Source organism: Musa acuminata, chromosome BXJ3-11 (genome assembly GCF_036884655.1).
Source record: "Musa acuminata AAA Group cultivar baxijiao chromosome BXJ3-11, Cavendish_Baxijiao_AAA, whole genome shotgun sequence".
Lineage (NCBI taxonomy): Eukaryota > Viridiplantae > Streptophyta > Magnoliopsida > Zingiberales > Musaceae > Musa > Musa acuminata.
The window spans coordinates 2,636,536-2,651,418 of NC_088359.1; the positions used below are offsets into that span (position 1 = coordinate 2,636,536).

The following is a 14,883-nucleotide window of genomic DNA, read 5'->3' on the forward strand; positions in this document are numbered from 1 at the left end:
TTTATTTTTACATAATTAGAATATTGATATAAAGGAGGAGAAATATGACTATAATATCATGATACCACTCTTTTCTTTTTGCTGATAAAAGGGGGACCAAGGGAAGAGAAGTGATGACCCATGCATGAAAAGAAGAATCATGATGTTTTACAATATTCTTTTATTATGTAATTGTTAACTTATAGTTATATTTTGATTGATATTACATATTGATAATTGTTAAAATTTAACTTGAAATGATTATGATTATGAAATTTAAAATTTGATTGAACATTTATTTTTGGATTTGAATGATTAATTCATAATATCAATAAGATTAAATTTCTTTAATGCAGTATATGCATTTAAAATGACATATAATCATTTGAATTTAAGTTTATCATAATCTTTCAAAATGACATATAAACAGATAGAGCTTGGTTAAAACTCCATAATCAATTAGCTGTCATCATAAAAAAAGGGAGATTGTTGAATCTCGAATTTTAATGATGAAATCAATCGATAAAGTTTATGGACTAATATATTTTGAGATAAGTGACATAGGAAATACTTTGATCACAGACTCGAACCATCAAAAAGGTAAATTATCGAAGTAAGAGAATCAAACATTGTGCCGGAAAAAGTATTATGTCAAAAATTGGACGTTGAGTTGGAGGATTAGTTGATGTGTCGAAGATTGAACTTCGTGCTATAAGTTCAAGCATCATGCTAGAAGAAAATACTTCGATTGATATATTTATGGACTAATATATTTTGAGATAAGTGACATAGGAAATACTTTGATCACAAACTCGAACCATCAAAAAGGTAAATTATCGAAGCAAGAGAATCAAACATTATGCCGGGAAAAGTATTCTGTCAGAAATTGGATGTTGAATCAGAGGATTAGTTGACATGTCGAAGATTGGACGAAGTATCAAAAGATCGGACGACATGCCAGAATGGCGTACAACATTGGATTAGATCTTTTTTGGTCAAATTGAGTTGGTATTAGGTCGAAACCATACCAACTTAATAAGGAACCCATTGGACTAGAACCATGGTTGAATTAGATATGTTAGAAGGTCAAATCGATGACCTAAAGTGGGCTTGGGCAGTGATATCGCTAGGCCTAAGCAGTAGTATCGCTTGAGTCAATCGAAAAGCACTATTTATGCTTTTTCAATGGTTTTGATAGTAGTATCACCTAGGCCGACGATAGTACTACTAGAGCCTTGATTCGTGGCTCGTTACGATAGTAGTACCGCCCATTGCTGGCGGTGGAATTGTCAGTACCCTAAAATTTTGGGATTTAAATTTTTGATTTTATTCTTGAAGCCTTTTTGGGTCTATAAATATCTTACTCATGCTTGCTTGATGAAGCATGAATTCTTGAGCACAAAAATGTTATAAACTCTCTCTTTAAAAAGTGTTTGAGTCTCTTCCTATCTCTTGAGTTTAGAAGTAATACTAAGTTGTAAGAGATGATAGATCTTAAAAAAAAAAAAAAAGAGTGTGAATATTTTCTCTAATATTTGATAAAAGGAAAAAAGCTATAATAAGAATAGTTGATCTTTGTTCTTTGGAAAGAATATTAATAATAAAAGCCGATGACCTCGAGGGAAGAGGAATTGAGAGTAGACATAGATCAGAAAGACGGAACCACTATAAACCAATTTGCATCTCTTCTTTTATTTTTATTTTATTATTACTTATTGATTTATTTCACTCACTACCATTACTCACACTTTTCATTAAACATATTTTCGATATAAATTTATCGATCTAATCTTAAAATTATATAAAATTACTATAACACTAATTCGTCTCCCCTCTTATTATCATTACAATCCTAACATAGCCAAACACACTCCCCCAATCCCATTCCAATTTCCACTAGTCTCTTCCTAACATGGCCAACACACTCCCCCAATCTCATTCAAATCGACACTGTTCTCTTCCTAACATGGCCAACACACTCCTCCAGTCTCATTCAAATCTCCACTGTTCTCTTCCTAACGTGGCCAACACACTCCCGCAATCCATTCCAATCTCCACTGTTCTCTTCCTAACGTGGCCAACACACGCCTCCAATCTCCACTGTCCCTTCCCAGACACTACTAATGTCGTCCCGTCTCAGCTGTCACGTTCATGAAAACCAGTCGCGGGATCTTACCAAAGATCTAAAGCAAGATGGGTGCGTCCAGATCGCCATCCCGCCCCGACCTCATGAGCTAGAATCGATGCAAGCCGATCCGGTGGATTACATGGCACGAGCGCAGTGGCTCCGGGCCGTGGTGCTCGGCGCCAACGACGGCCTCGTTTCCGTCGCCTCCTTGATGGTGGGAGTGGGCGCGGTGGGCCAAAGCGCCAAGGCCATGCTGGTGTCCGGCCTGGCCGGCCTCGTAGCGGGCGCCTGCAGCATGGCCATCGGCGAGTTCGTCTCCGTCTACGCGCAGTACGACATCGAGGTGGCGGAGCGGGAGAGGCGACGCCGAGACTGCGGGAGCGAGAAGGAGGGCGTCAAGGAGGAGGAGGAGGAGGGGAGCCTGCCAAACCCACTGATGGCGGCGGCTGCCTCGGCGCTGGCGTTCTCGCTGGGGGCGGTGCTGCCTCTGTTGGCAGGAGCGTTCATCAGGTCAGGGGAGGTCAGAGTTGGGGTGGTGTGTGCGGTGAGCAGCCTGGGCTTGGCTGGATTTGGTGCGGCAGGAGCTGTGTTGGGTGGTGCTAATGTGCCCAATTCTGTCCTCAGGCTGTTGATCGGAGGCTGGTTGGCCATGTTGGTCACTTATGGTGTGCTGAGAGTCTCTGGGCTTGTATTTGGCATGCACGTCTCCTCAGCTTAGGGTGGCAAGAAAACAAGGAGTAAAAGACATGATTCTTTTTCTATATATGCTATTAATGTTTGCTCTAAATCCATAATTGTATGACAGGATTTTTTTGGCATCCTAAATTCAAGTAAAACCTTCTTTAATGGAAGTAATATATGGGTCATAGTACCCAATCAATTAATACGATGAATGTGTATCTAAAATCCCTTTTATGATGTTATCCATTTGCACTTCATGTCATCTACGAAAAATACTATTCTGTCTTTTGACAAACCATAGGAGGTCGATCCCCTCGAAGCGATCAAGGAGGGTCGATCCCCTCGAAGTGATCAAGGAGGGCCAATCCCCTCGAAGCAATCAAGGAGGCCGATCCCCTCGAAGCGATCATTATCATCCCCATTTTTCTCCATTTTCTCCCCTTTCTTCCACGATAAGATCTTAGGGTCTTATCAATTGGTATCAGAGTGACGATAAGACTTTAGGGTCTTATCAATCTGATGCATCAAAGTCACATCTAGATTCCAATTTTTTTCCAGCAAATCAACTTTTGCGCCATGATATTCATGATTATACCTTCTGTTTATGATTAGAGAAAGAAAATAATTTTTTTTCATATATATATATATATATATCCTTATTATTAAAATTTAGTTTGATCTTATGATGAGAATTTTTCTTTTAAAAATTTATTATATCAAATGAAATATATGACATTTATAAATTGATTCGAATATGTGTCATATCACTTGTGCATCAATACATTAACCAATATTTCAATAAAATCTTTCACATTGGTTTCATGTATTCCGAGGTAAGTAATCAGACACTTTGGTTTCATGTATTCAATGGTAAGGTTTGTCTCAGTCGAAGCTTTTGTGATATAGCTAGATGAGTCATAAGAGCATGCATGTTCAACGTGAAGGAGCATAGTTTGAAGCATACGGGGCAGTTCGTCAAAAGGAGACGGGGAGGTCCTCCAACCAAATGAGAGTAGAGAGGAAGAACATGATGGAAGAGCAGAGGGTGCTGGAGAGGAACCTTGTCAAGGTGAGAAAAGAATGGATGAAGGTGAAGGAGGAGATGGTTCATGTGAAGCAGAGAGGAGAACATCTGAGAGAAACACTGAGGATGCTTGTGGAGCTCGATTATGTCCATGAGCATGTAAGATATCTAATGGCATTGAGTGATGAACTTTTGTGAAGATCGATTAGAGTTTTCCTTTTCCTTTTCTAAGAGACCATTTTATGAAGTTGAAAAATCATATGAGAAATAATATAAAAAAATTAATTTGAGGGTTAATTTATCTCATACATTCAAGACCGGATATTATGTTTGTTATTAATTTATTATCCAGATTCATGCATAATCCTAGCAAGCATCACTTTACGGCAGCTAAAAAAATTCTTAGATATATCAAGAGAACTCTCAATTATGATATATATTATTAACAGGTAAAAGATTTTAAGTTATATTCTTATATTGATAGTGATTGGACTGATTGTGTAGATGATAGAAAATAAAAATATTTTTTGGATAATAAAAAAATAAGAATATGTTGTTCTCTCAAGCTTTAAGACAGAGTATACTGTGACTACAAACATGACATGTCAAACAATTTAGCTTTGATAAAATTTTAATAAATATCCAAGAAAAATAAGTTTACTATTACAATGATAAATAATTCCGTCTTCTTAGGGACACACTAACTACATGGAAATTTGATATCACTTTATTTATGAACTAGTTGATAAAGAAAAAATCAAACAGATTATTATAGTACTAAAAATCAGCTTGTCGACATCTTTATAAAAGCTTTGGTAAAAGAATAATTTTATTTTTCTAAAAAAACATAAATTTATAATTATTTTGAATTAAAAGAGTATGATAAAATTAATTTAAATAGTTATGATTAGATGTAATAAAAGATAATGATTTAGATTAAGGTAAATAGATGAATGATTGATAGGATGAAGAGATTTGTTGGGCTATGATTAGAATTTTTTTTAAAAAAATTATATATATATTTTGATTAATATTAATGCGTACATTTTATTCCCTTTGTTCAAAGCCAACAAAGATTACTACTTTGTGGGCTTTACCATCCCGAATGCTAAAAAAAAAAGAAGGAAAGACTCTACCCTGCAAATGAAGGCAGAGTAAAACATGAGAAGACCAAAGGAAACGAACAAAACACCACAACAGCTTTACATGCGATTCGTGGAAGTATGAAGCGTTTCTATAATAATTGGATCTCAGCCATACAAGAATTGCGTGGCAGATATGAGACCAAAACCAGCCGACGGTTTTTGACTACTTGGGCGTCTCCTCCTCCTGAACTCCAAGAGACCTTTGCTTGATTATAACCAGTGTCCACAGATCTCGCAGAGGCCACAACAACATGAGCATGCCAAGGGTTGAGGCTCGGATGGCGGAATCTGTTGGTTTGCTGCTCCTCTGTGTAATCTGCATCTTGGGAGCGTGTGCAAGCCCTGTTTATTGTGCTCGAGCAGGCACTTTTCTTCCGGTGAAGGACTACCACCGTCAGCTGCTCGCACCGCCAGATCTGCCGGTAGCTGCGAGTACAAAGCGTCAGCCATTAGCACCTCCACCACCTATGGGTCACTACCACGTCTCACCATTTCGACCTCGCATACTCCCACTGCCACCTCCGCTGACGCTGCCTCCGCCTCCGCCTCCGCCAACGACAGCTTAGTAGACGCCGACCTGGAATCGATGCCGTCCAAGTTCTTTGTTCTCCTTGCAAACGGGCGAGATATTGCTGTGTAATGGCACGAGTTCAGCACTGAAAAGTTCTTTGTTTGGATTTGATGTGCTCTTAATATGAAGTTATGCTTTCTTTTCTTGATTTCCTTGATGCAATTGAGCCGTTTAAGCTCTTGTAGAGCTGGGATTTGGGCATGATCACACTATTAGGACTAAGATCTTTATCAGATAATCTAGCAAATATCTTAGAAATACACTGAGAAAGATCTAATAATAATAATGTTAAGGTGAATGCAATCCATATTTCTCACTTCACTGGACACTGGTTTCCTATTTCCATGTTTGGTTGAAAGCTGACGATTACCTGATTACTGCACCAAGAGGAGTGTCTGGGAGATCTCTTCAAGCTGTTTGGAATCCTTTGGATCATCATGCATCAGTATCCCAAGAAATACCCCAACTTTAGGGGAAACAGAAAAATCAATGACTGGCTTTCTGACAGGCATGAACTCAAGATACATGTTCGACATACACCAACTCACTAGAGATTTAGGCTCATGTGAGAAACATTAATTGGGAATAAAACAATGTAAGATCATCCGCAACATAAAACAAATTCAGGCCACAACTTGATCATGCAGATGAGCAGGTCAGAAATGCAGCTGATATTTGTGACTATGAAGTTGACAGTAATCACATGGACAGAATTCTAGAAATTGTAGAGCAAGTCCTTGAATCAAACATCATCATAAGTAACAACAAAACGTGAATGCTCTCCCAAACAGATTTTAGGAAACAAAAACATGAGGACATGAACAAACCAGTAAAATTGAGACTAGGAGAAAAGATTTGGTGGTGCTTAGCAAGCTCTAGTCATGTGAAGTGTACCATTTGAAGATACATATATTTGATTTTCTTGATGATATGTACACACTCTGTGCTAGATCTGTGAGTGACCATTCTTTCTTGAAATATTTAATACTCTCAACAATAGTCTGATAAATTCTTGTAATATAAATGATAGCAAGCAATGAACCAAAAATTATTCTTATTGTCTAGAGAGTAGAAGCACCTAAATACCTTGTTCACACGCTGAGGGCTTAACGCATTCACAAACTCAAGTATTTTGCATGTCCGAACAACTTAAAAGAGTCATTAGATGCTAGGAACAACAAATACCAACTTAATGCGGTTACTAAACAAAAGAGAAAATTCATTGAAGAAACATACCACAAAAACAGAAAAGCAGAAACAAACTGCTCCAATCAATTATAAAATAATATCATGAAAAAAACGTTGGATATGTTTGCCTACAAAAATGAGGAATATCACTGACGTATACAAAAGGAATATACGATCTATACTCTATCATATGGCAGACTGCGCCTTGAGATCATGAAAAAGACCGACTTAGCTTGTAGAAATAAGCTTTATGCTTTTCAATTCTTCCAAGAAAGTTTCAATATCAATGCCCCATGATTTAAGACATTTGGGTATCCAGATGAATTGGAGAGCCAGGTTGATGTTGAAATAGCAAGATACCTTTAAACGGCATCTCCTCACTACTGACAGGATATCAAATATAGTAGCAGCAAGGTTAACCAGCTAGATCAGCAGTATCTTCGAAGGACATCCCCTCACTACTGACAGGATATCAGGAGCCAGTGCACCTCACTGCCAGCCTTCGAGAAGTAATCATCAACTTCTCACATCTTATGATTAAAACTGTTGGATTGCAGCCATCATTTTTCACCTGCAAATTGGAGATATAAGATTAGGGTTCAATAATCTTTGTGCACTAAAATCAAAATCAATTCAGCGAAAAACAATTTTCATATACTGATCTCTCAGTGCCTGAATGACCTGCAAAACAACATAGATGTTCAGACATGCATACATAAAAATCAAAATAACAATTCATAAGTATAGAACTAAACAGCCACCTGCAAATGGTTAGAAGATAAGTCAATTTATTAACAGATAAAGCAATAATAGCACAAAACCTGCAGTCAAGTTAACAAAGAATTAAGCTAATGAATAAGCAAAGTACAAGTACCAACAAATCAAAGATAAATGTACTATTAATTATTACAAGAAATTAACATGGCCCTCTTTAAGTTGTCATACTGACCTACAAACAAAACAGAATTAAACTTTGATCAGATTTCATAAAACAATATAGAAATGTTAAGCTCATCATATAATAATACCTTAATTAGCAAGTGAGAAAGCATTTAAATAAACCACAAATGACATTCTAAACCAATTAATAGGAGAGGATTAGTTAAAAAAAATTAAGAGTGCAGTGAATCTAAAAGGACTTGGTCTGTGATGCATCTATGAAGAAGTCTGGAATTAGCAAATATGATATCCCTCTCTGAAGTAGACCTCCATAGTTGGTTTCCAAGACAAAGTTCAAATTAAACAGTTACAGCAGAACAGTACCAATTAGAAGTTACTACAGACTCCCTACATACCCATAACATAAACAGAATTTCTCCAGGTCCCATAATAGAACAGAAGTTCTGGACTCTATCCAAATGAAAGTTGGCAAGAGAAGAAACAAAGGGAGAAACGAAATGGTCGGAACTAATAAGCTCTAACTCATATCCATGCCATCTCCAATTGGATTGCATATTGGAGAGACTGCAGAAAAAGCCCTCTCAAAAGGAGAAGGATGCAGCTGGGCATCTCGCCTGCGCTTAAAAGCACAGCCATCAGTGTTGGTCACTTCAAGCTTCCTCCGCAAACCTCTCACCGCCTGCTCTTCTGCTAGCGAAAGAGGAAAAACCTGTCCACTCACTCTGCAAAGAGAACTATGGTTATCATACAAAATTCTCTGGTCACAATTTTTATCGCAGATGTGCGTCAGTCCTGTTAGTTTGCAGCGGTACATATTTCCAAACACTTGTTCGTTTTGGCACCTCTTGTCACATTTGTGACTAGGAATCAACCCTTCCTTGTTAAGAATACTGGACAAATAAATCACATTGCTCGTCTCGGCAATCATGGATTTGCCATATACCTCCATTGCTCAGCTAATTGATGCTTCAGTTCACGTCTGCTTCCTTGGATCAAGGTCACTGCAACCCAGAAATGACAATGATTTTACCAACGATGTCAATTTTCACAAATTCGTGTGCATCTCCACTGAAGGTCAACAGATTTACCCTTTACTTTAACCATTGATGAACGAATGTATAACAGAAAATAACAAAAATAGTAATCTAATCAATGCCTAGACATTTCTAAACAACACATCATGTTTTTACGTCAAACCTAATAAACAAAAATCTAAATCTAAACATCGTAAAAGTAAATCTATGTTCAAGATATGTAGTAATTTTCCTCTGAAAAATTACGATTTTTCTTGATAGAATACACTCGACGTACGTCCAAAGCAAATTAAGCGCAGCATCCACTCGCTCGAGATGATAAAATTTGGTCTTTGCAGAAAACAAAATAGACAAAAGTACTTTTTTTGGCATACAAAAGGTAAAATAAATCGAAACATCTCGAATCTGAACAAAAGACAAAAAATACAAAATAAATAAAAATTAATCATGTTTTACGACCAATTCATCTGCAAACATCTTAGATCTGGAGCAGCAAAGCGCTCAAGATTAGCATCTCGGCGTCCTAAACTACCAACAAAATCCTAGCCCTAATTTTTGAGCTAATAGCCAAGAACGTAAAGATCGAAAGGACTCACAGTAACGGAAACCGAAATCCGGGAAGCGATCACGAAAAGAAGAGAAACCCCAGCTGTGGAACACAAGGAACAGAGGAATATCTTCGCGGATTGCCTCGCCGCCTTCGTCAACCCTCCTCACCGCGTCCGATTCCCCAGCGCTTCGCGGAATGGGAGAACGCAGGGGATCAATTTATAGAGACCCCCAAATCAAAGCCAGCTATATGCTCTGAAACGGCGGCTCGGCGAACGACGCCGTGCGGGTGAGCCAACGGCTTCCCACGTAACAAAAGAGTAGTGACAGTCCCATGCTAAAGGAATTTAATTAAATTAATAAATATTCTCATCAACAAATTTATTTTCTTTTTTTAGTGCATGAATTATATTAATATTTTCGACTATAATGATTTGGTTCCATAGTTTAACTTGCTTCAACCATAATTGCAGGACTAATTATCAACAAGAACAAAAAATTTAGTAAATTAATATGTTTTTATTAATTTAATTTGATTTCTTTGACTACTTATGCGAGCTGTAAAACCTGTGTTTCGTGTTCGAGATAGCGCAGCGGAGCCGGGTTTTCCTGTGGTTCGTTGTAGCCGAGCCGCTCCTCTGGCTTCAGGGGGGGTGGAGAGTGGTTGCGCGGACCACGTGTCGTGAAGCGAATGGTGTTTGACCGAGAAAGGCTAAGGGGCACGTGAGTCATGATTAGAGCAACGTGGCGTGTTAAGTGCGGTGGGGGACCGCGTCCCCCTCGCAATTTGCTTTGTCGTTATATGGTGGGCGAGCGCGATGCTTCCGTGAAGTAAGAGCTACCGTTGGATCGAAATCCGAAGGTTGGAGATGTGTATTACCTCTCCGACACGTTAACTGCATACGCTTTACTTGCGATCACTCGAAAGTCACGTGCTCGCAAGAGGCAGAGCCGCGTCTACGTCATCCGTTCCAAGTCTGGGTATTTGATGATTACCCTCTATTTGCGATCCATCCGTGTTGTCGATTGCCGTCTTTGAGATCCGCTTTATTACATATGGACGGCGTGATTGCCGTCTCTCTGTGCCGTGCTGGAGAGGCCCTGAACTCGCCGAGTCTCCAACGCGACTCTAACTCTCTAGTCTCCTCCATCTCCTGCCTCTCCTGTTTCGTCGCCCTCCTCCCCTTTCTTCTCCTCTCGTCTTCCCTCCTTTCTCGTGATCTTCTCTCTTCGTTTATCCTATTACACGCTGAGGGACTCGCTTGGGATCTTGCTATGCCCTAACTCTTTCCTCGGTCACACGCTGCTGCCTCCGCCCTCCCTTTTCTTCGTTGGGATATGCATTAGGGGTTTTGCTTGCACTACTCCCACTCTCTTCCCTCGGTCGCCCGCTGCTGCCTCCGCCTTCCCTCTTCCTCGTTGCACACCGTAGCCGTCAAAGAACTGCGAAGGGGTGGTATTACTCTCTCTCTCTCTCTCTCTCTCTCTCTCTCTCTCTCTCCATGATCGAGCTTCGTTTCTGTTTCTCTATTCCTATTTCCACGGCACCCTCATAAAATCATCTTTTAATTCTTTTTTTTTTGTTAATGTATGTTTTCTGCTTTTGATTTTTCACGATTGTCAAATGGTTGTTAGTTTTTTGTTGTTGATGTTCCTTGATTGACATCAATTGTGTTCTATAGTCACTAATATTAGCCTCAGAAATTGATGTTAAAGAAACTTTGATCTTAATTCTCTATTTCTCTGTTTATTGCCATGTTGGCAGAAAGCAATGAATTTGATGCATATGGATTTTGATAAATGTACTAGAAGGCCATTTTTTTTTCGTTTCGTGCAATTGGATTGGTTTCAGTGCTTCTGAACATATTGTCTCCAGAATGTTTCGTACTTATTTAGATAATTGATTAATTGCACTACTTTCCGTCTTAAATGAGACAATGCTTTGACTGTATCTGAACCTGGAGGTTGTAGACGAAGTAAAGCAGCATGGTGCAATTTAAAAATAGATATATGGTGATGGAAATTTTTATTGATGGAGAAAGAGAATTGGTTGGTGGTGACCCAAAAAAGATTCTTAGCTCAAACAATGTCTCCAGAGCAATTAAGGATAGCATTCGGTTGAATTTTGGGGAGTGTGGTCTCGCCCTATCACTTGGATCATTTCAAGGTAACTATTGGATCTGCTATCTACTCAGTAGATAGAATCATATCACATATTATAGAAATGAAGATTCTTTTTCAATGTTGATTGTTAGTTGCTTTCTTCCCGTTCTCTAAAGCTGTCACTTGAATCCTAACGCATCTGCCAAATTTTGTAGTGAAATATCTCAATGCCATGACAAAGATATGCATCATCCGACCATCTCATGTGGATCACCAAAAAGTTTGGTCTGCTATAACAATGAGAAGGAGCATTGGGAATTGCCCAGCTATGTTTAATTTACTTGACTTGAGCGGTGAGTGAAGTTTTCCTAAACAGAATCTACAGCTTTTAGTTCAAATTTATTTCTTTAACTAAGTACATTTTGCATGTTTCCCTTTTTTTATTGGTACATATAGAAGCCTTTTGTTTCTTTTTCCAAATTTCTGACTGAAAAAAATGAAAATGCTTATTTATTAATTAAAATTTACATGTATCTTTAACTGAAAGGTTTTATTTTGGACTTTTCTTGATTTTTTTACCATAAATTTAGGAGGCTATTTAGGAAGAAGCATAATACTTTTTAAGCTTACTGTCATCTATTCTGTGTAACTCGTGTTACTTGATTGAATTATATGTAGAACTTCTTAGTTGTGTATGCCCATAAGATACCTGTAAAGATCAGAGGATTTTGTTTAATTATACTGGTTGTACAGTCAACCAAAGGCTGTCTGCTTAAGGATATTTTTTATAATACATGTTTTTATCGTTTCAAGAAGCTGTAGATTACCTAAACTTAGATATATGGAACGGTCACTGTACTTGTTTGCAATCTGATATGTCAGCTGTGTTCTGTAATTTGTAACAAGTGATCTTTCCATTTTTAAGAAAACATAATGACATTGTATTTGTTAACTTAATTACTTGGATTGGCCAATTTGTCACGGACTTAGCTGGAATTGCCTAAGTCGTGATGTACCCTTGTGGTCAAGACGCGAACTTAGCTTACGTTGCCTAAGTCGCGCTACGCACTTGGGATATGCGTCTGCAAAGATCAACCCACTTACAACCTCTCGTAGGTCCCGAAGGACCTGTAAAAGAGAAAGTTGATTAGTTCGAAGAACGAGCGACGGATAAGTCCCGAAGTCTCACGAAAAGGGGAAGCTTTACAAGCAATTCAGCGAGCACCTTGCATACACAAGAGAAAAGAGAGAGAAGAGGAAAACAAGGACTTTAGAAGGTTGAACGAACAGTTGCAAGTCCACAAACAGCTGCTCACCGGGTGTCGAGTGTGACAACAAATTCTCGTCAAGGTAACGTGCGAACTTGTGAAAGATTGTTCAATGCTCGACACTATACCGAAGCCCCATCCCTCATGGTGCCACCCAGGTGGTTCCATAGGGCTGAGATGACTGACGTTTCGCGTGCTGCTGCGGGCTGTAGAAAACAGCCCGTGGCACGCGAAAACGGAGCCATTTTGGGTTGTTTTGCTCGGTTCGATGAGCGATCGCATTGTAGTGCTGCAACTTGTTCGAACTTACATTTTTACAAGCAAACAAACATAAAACCAAGCCAAAACATGTTGCCAAGCAGCTGTACATGTAAGCAAAAGCGACGAATGGTTTGTTGAACGGAGTTGTTGCGGATGAGCGACGATCATTAATGACATTCTCTCCCACTTAAATTGTAGACGCCCTCGTCGACGCTTGCTGGTAGTTGTTGATGATTGCCTCTTCAAGTCGTAAGGCGTCTTCAGGCTCCCAACTAGCTTCAGTTCGAGGAAGCTTTTGCCACTTCACCAAGTACTCGGTCTGCTCAGCTACAGTGGGTAACTTTACCTTGCGATCCGCTAGGATTGTTTCAACTCGCTTTTCGTAAGAGGCTCTAGTGGGGGGTAGTCGAGTTGGAACACTTCGGGAAGCATCTTGCGGATCCGAGTGGTAGGCTTTCAAGTTGCTGGCGTGAAGAACATTGTGAATTTTGAACCACGTCGGCAGCTATAACTTGTAGGAGACGTTGCCCACCCTACTTATAATTGGGAAGAGCCCTTTATACTTGCGCACCAATCCTTTGTGTACTTTGTTCCTAAAGAATTGGAGTGATGCTGGTTGGAGCTTGACCACTGATGATATTGTGTGGGACTCCCCAATACTTCACCACATCCTTCATTATCAGCTTGGTCGCTTCATCTGCTGAACAGGTAGGGGAGCAACAATGAAAGTTGCATATTTTGAAAACCGATCGACCACCACGAGTATCGATCCGAGTCTCCCTATTGTTGGCAAGCTTGATATGAAATACAAGATAATGCTCTCTCACGGCATTTCTGGTATGGGCAACGGCTCCAAAAGTCCTATCGGCTTCTGTTGTTCCACCTCGTCTTGTTGGAAAGTGAGGCACATTCAAACATATTCCTCCACATCAGTCCCCATCTTCGGCCAGTAGAAGGCCCTCTCCACGAGAGCCAAGGTTCTGTGAATGCCCGGATGTCCAGTCCAAAGGGAATCGTGACACGCTCTTAAGAGCTCACGACTTAAATTGTCCACTCGAGGGACATAAACCATATTCCCTTTTGTGTAAACGAGTCCCTCCTGGGCCTAAAATCGTCGTGCCTTGTCTTCTTGAATGAGCTGCATCAGGGTTAATACCTGGGGATCACTGTACAGTCCATCCCTAATCCTGGAAAGGAAGTTGGAGTGCAAATGACTTGCTTGGCCTTTACCCTCTAATTGTATGACATTCACACGCTCCACTTTCCGACTCAATGCATCGGTCACGATGTTTGCCTTTCCGAGCTTGTGCTCCATTGCCATATCAAATTCAACTAGGAAGTCCTGCCATCGTGCTTGCTTTGGGGAGAGTTTCTTCTGAGTTTGGAAATAGCTCAAAGCAATGTTGTCTGTCCTCAGCACAAATTGCGATCCAAGAAGGTAGTGTCGCTAAACTCGTAGACAATGGACCACCGTTGTCATCTCCTTCTCATGCACCGGATACCGTCGCTCGGTCTCGTTGAGTTTGCGGCTCTCGTAAGCCACCGGATGACCCTCCTGCATGAGTACTCCCCCAATAGCGAAGTCTGAAGCATCTGTATGGACTTCGAAGGGCTCTCCATAGTTCGGCAATTTGAGTACCGGTTCTTCCAACATAGCGGCCTTCGGATCTTGGAATGCAACTTTGCATTTATCCGACCACCTCCAAGGTTGTTCCTTCTCCAACAACTCCGTCAGTGGAGTTGCACGCTTCAAATACCCCGTTATGAAGCGTCGATAGTAGTTGACAAAACTAAGGAAGGATCTCAACTCTGACACCTTCTTTGGAGTTCGCCATTCTGCAACCGCTTGCGCCTTCGATTTGTCCATCCGAATGGAGTCATCATCAATTCGATGCCCCAAGAATAAAATCTCTATTTGAACAAAGTAGCACTTCTCCCTTTTCACGAACAAAGTGTTCTCCCTGATGTGAGATCCTTATAGTGACCTCGCAACATATTCGACAATTACATCACCGTAATGTGAGATCCTTATAGTGAACCTTCTTAGAAGCT

The 14,883-nt window shown here is 39.9% G+C and overlaps 2 protein-coding genes across 2 annotated transcripts; one reads left to right on the plus strand and one right to left on the minus strand.

The window, feature by feature from the left end:
* The first annotated feature begins 2,222 nt into the window (after positions 1-2,222).
* LOC135652738 (vacuolar iron transporter homolog 2-like) lies at positions 2,223-2,825 on the plus strand. Its single transcript, XM_065173937.1, has one exon. The coding sequence runs from the start codon at positions 2,223-2,225 to the stop codon at positions 2,823-2,825; it is 603 nt and encodes a 200-aa protein (XP_065030009.1).
* A 5,105-nt stretch (positions 2,826-7,930) lies between these two features.
* LOC135652926 (uncharacterized) lies at positions 7,931-9,406 on the minus strand. The gene is made up of 2 exons (XM_065174268.1): positions 9,247-9,406; positions 7,931-8,617 (listed from the first exon to the last, which is right to left on the minus strand). The coding sequence occupies exon 2, from the start codon at positions 8,563-8,565 to the stop codon at positions 8,134-8,136; it is 432 nt and encodes a 143-aa protein (XP_065030340.1). The 5' UTR covers positions 8,566-8,617; positions 9,247-9,406; the 3' UTR covers positions 7,931-8,133.
* Positions 9,407-14,883: the final 5,477 nt, after the last annotated feature.

What these genes read in the sequence shown, in the direction of transcription:
- LOC135652738 (XM_065173937.1), top strand. Translation starts at nt 2,223, where the DNA reads ATGCAAGCCGATCCGGTGGATTACATGGCACGAGCGCAGTGGCTCCGG.
- LOC135652926 (XM_065174268.1), bottom strand. Translation starts at nt 8,565, where the DNA reads ATGGAGGTATATGGCAAATCCATGATTGCCGAGACGAGCAATGTGATT.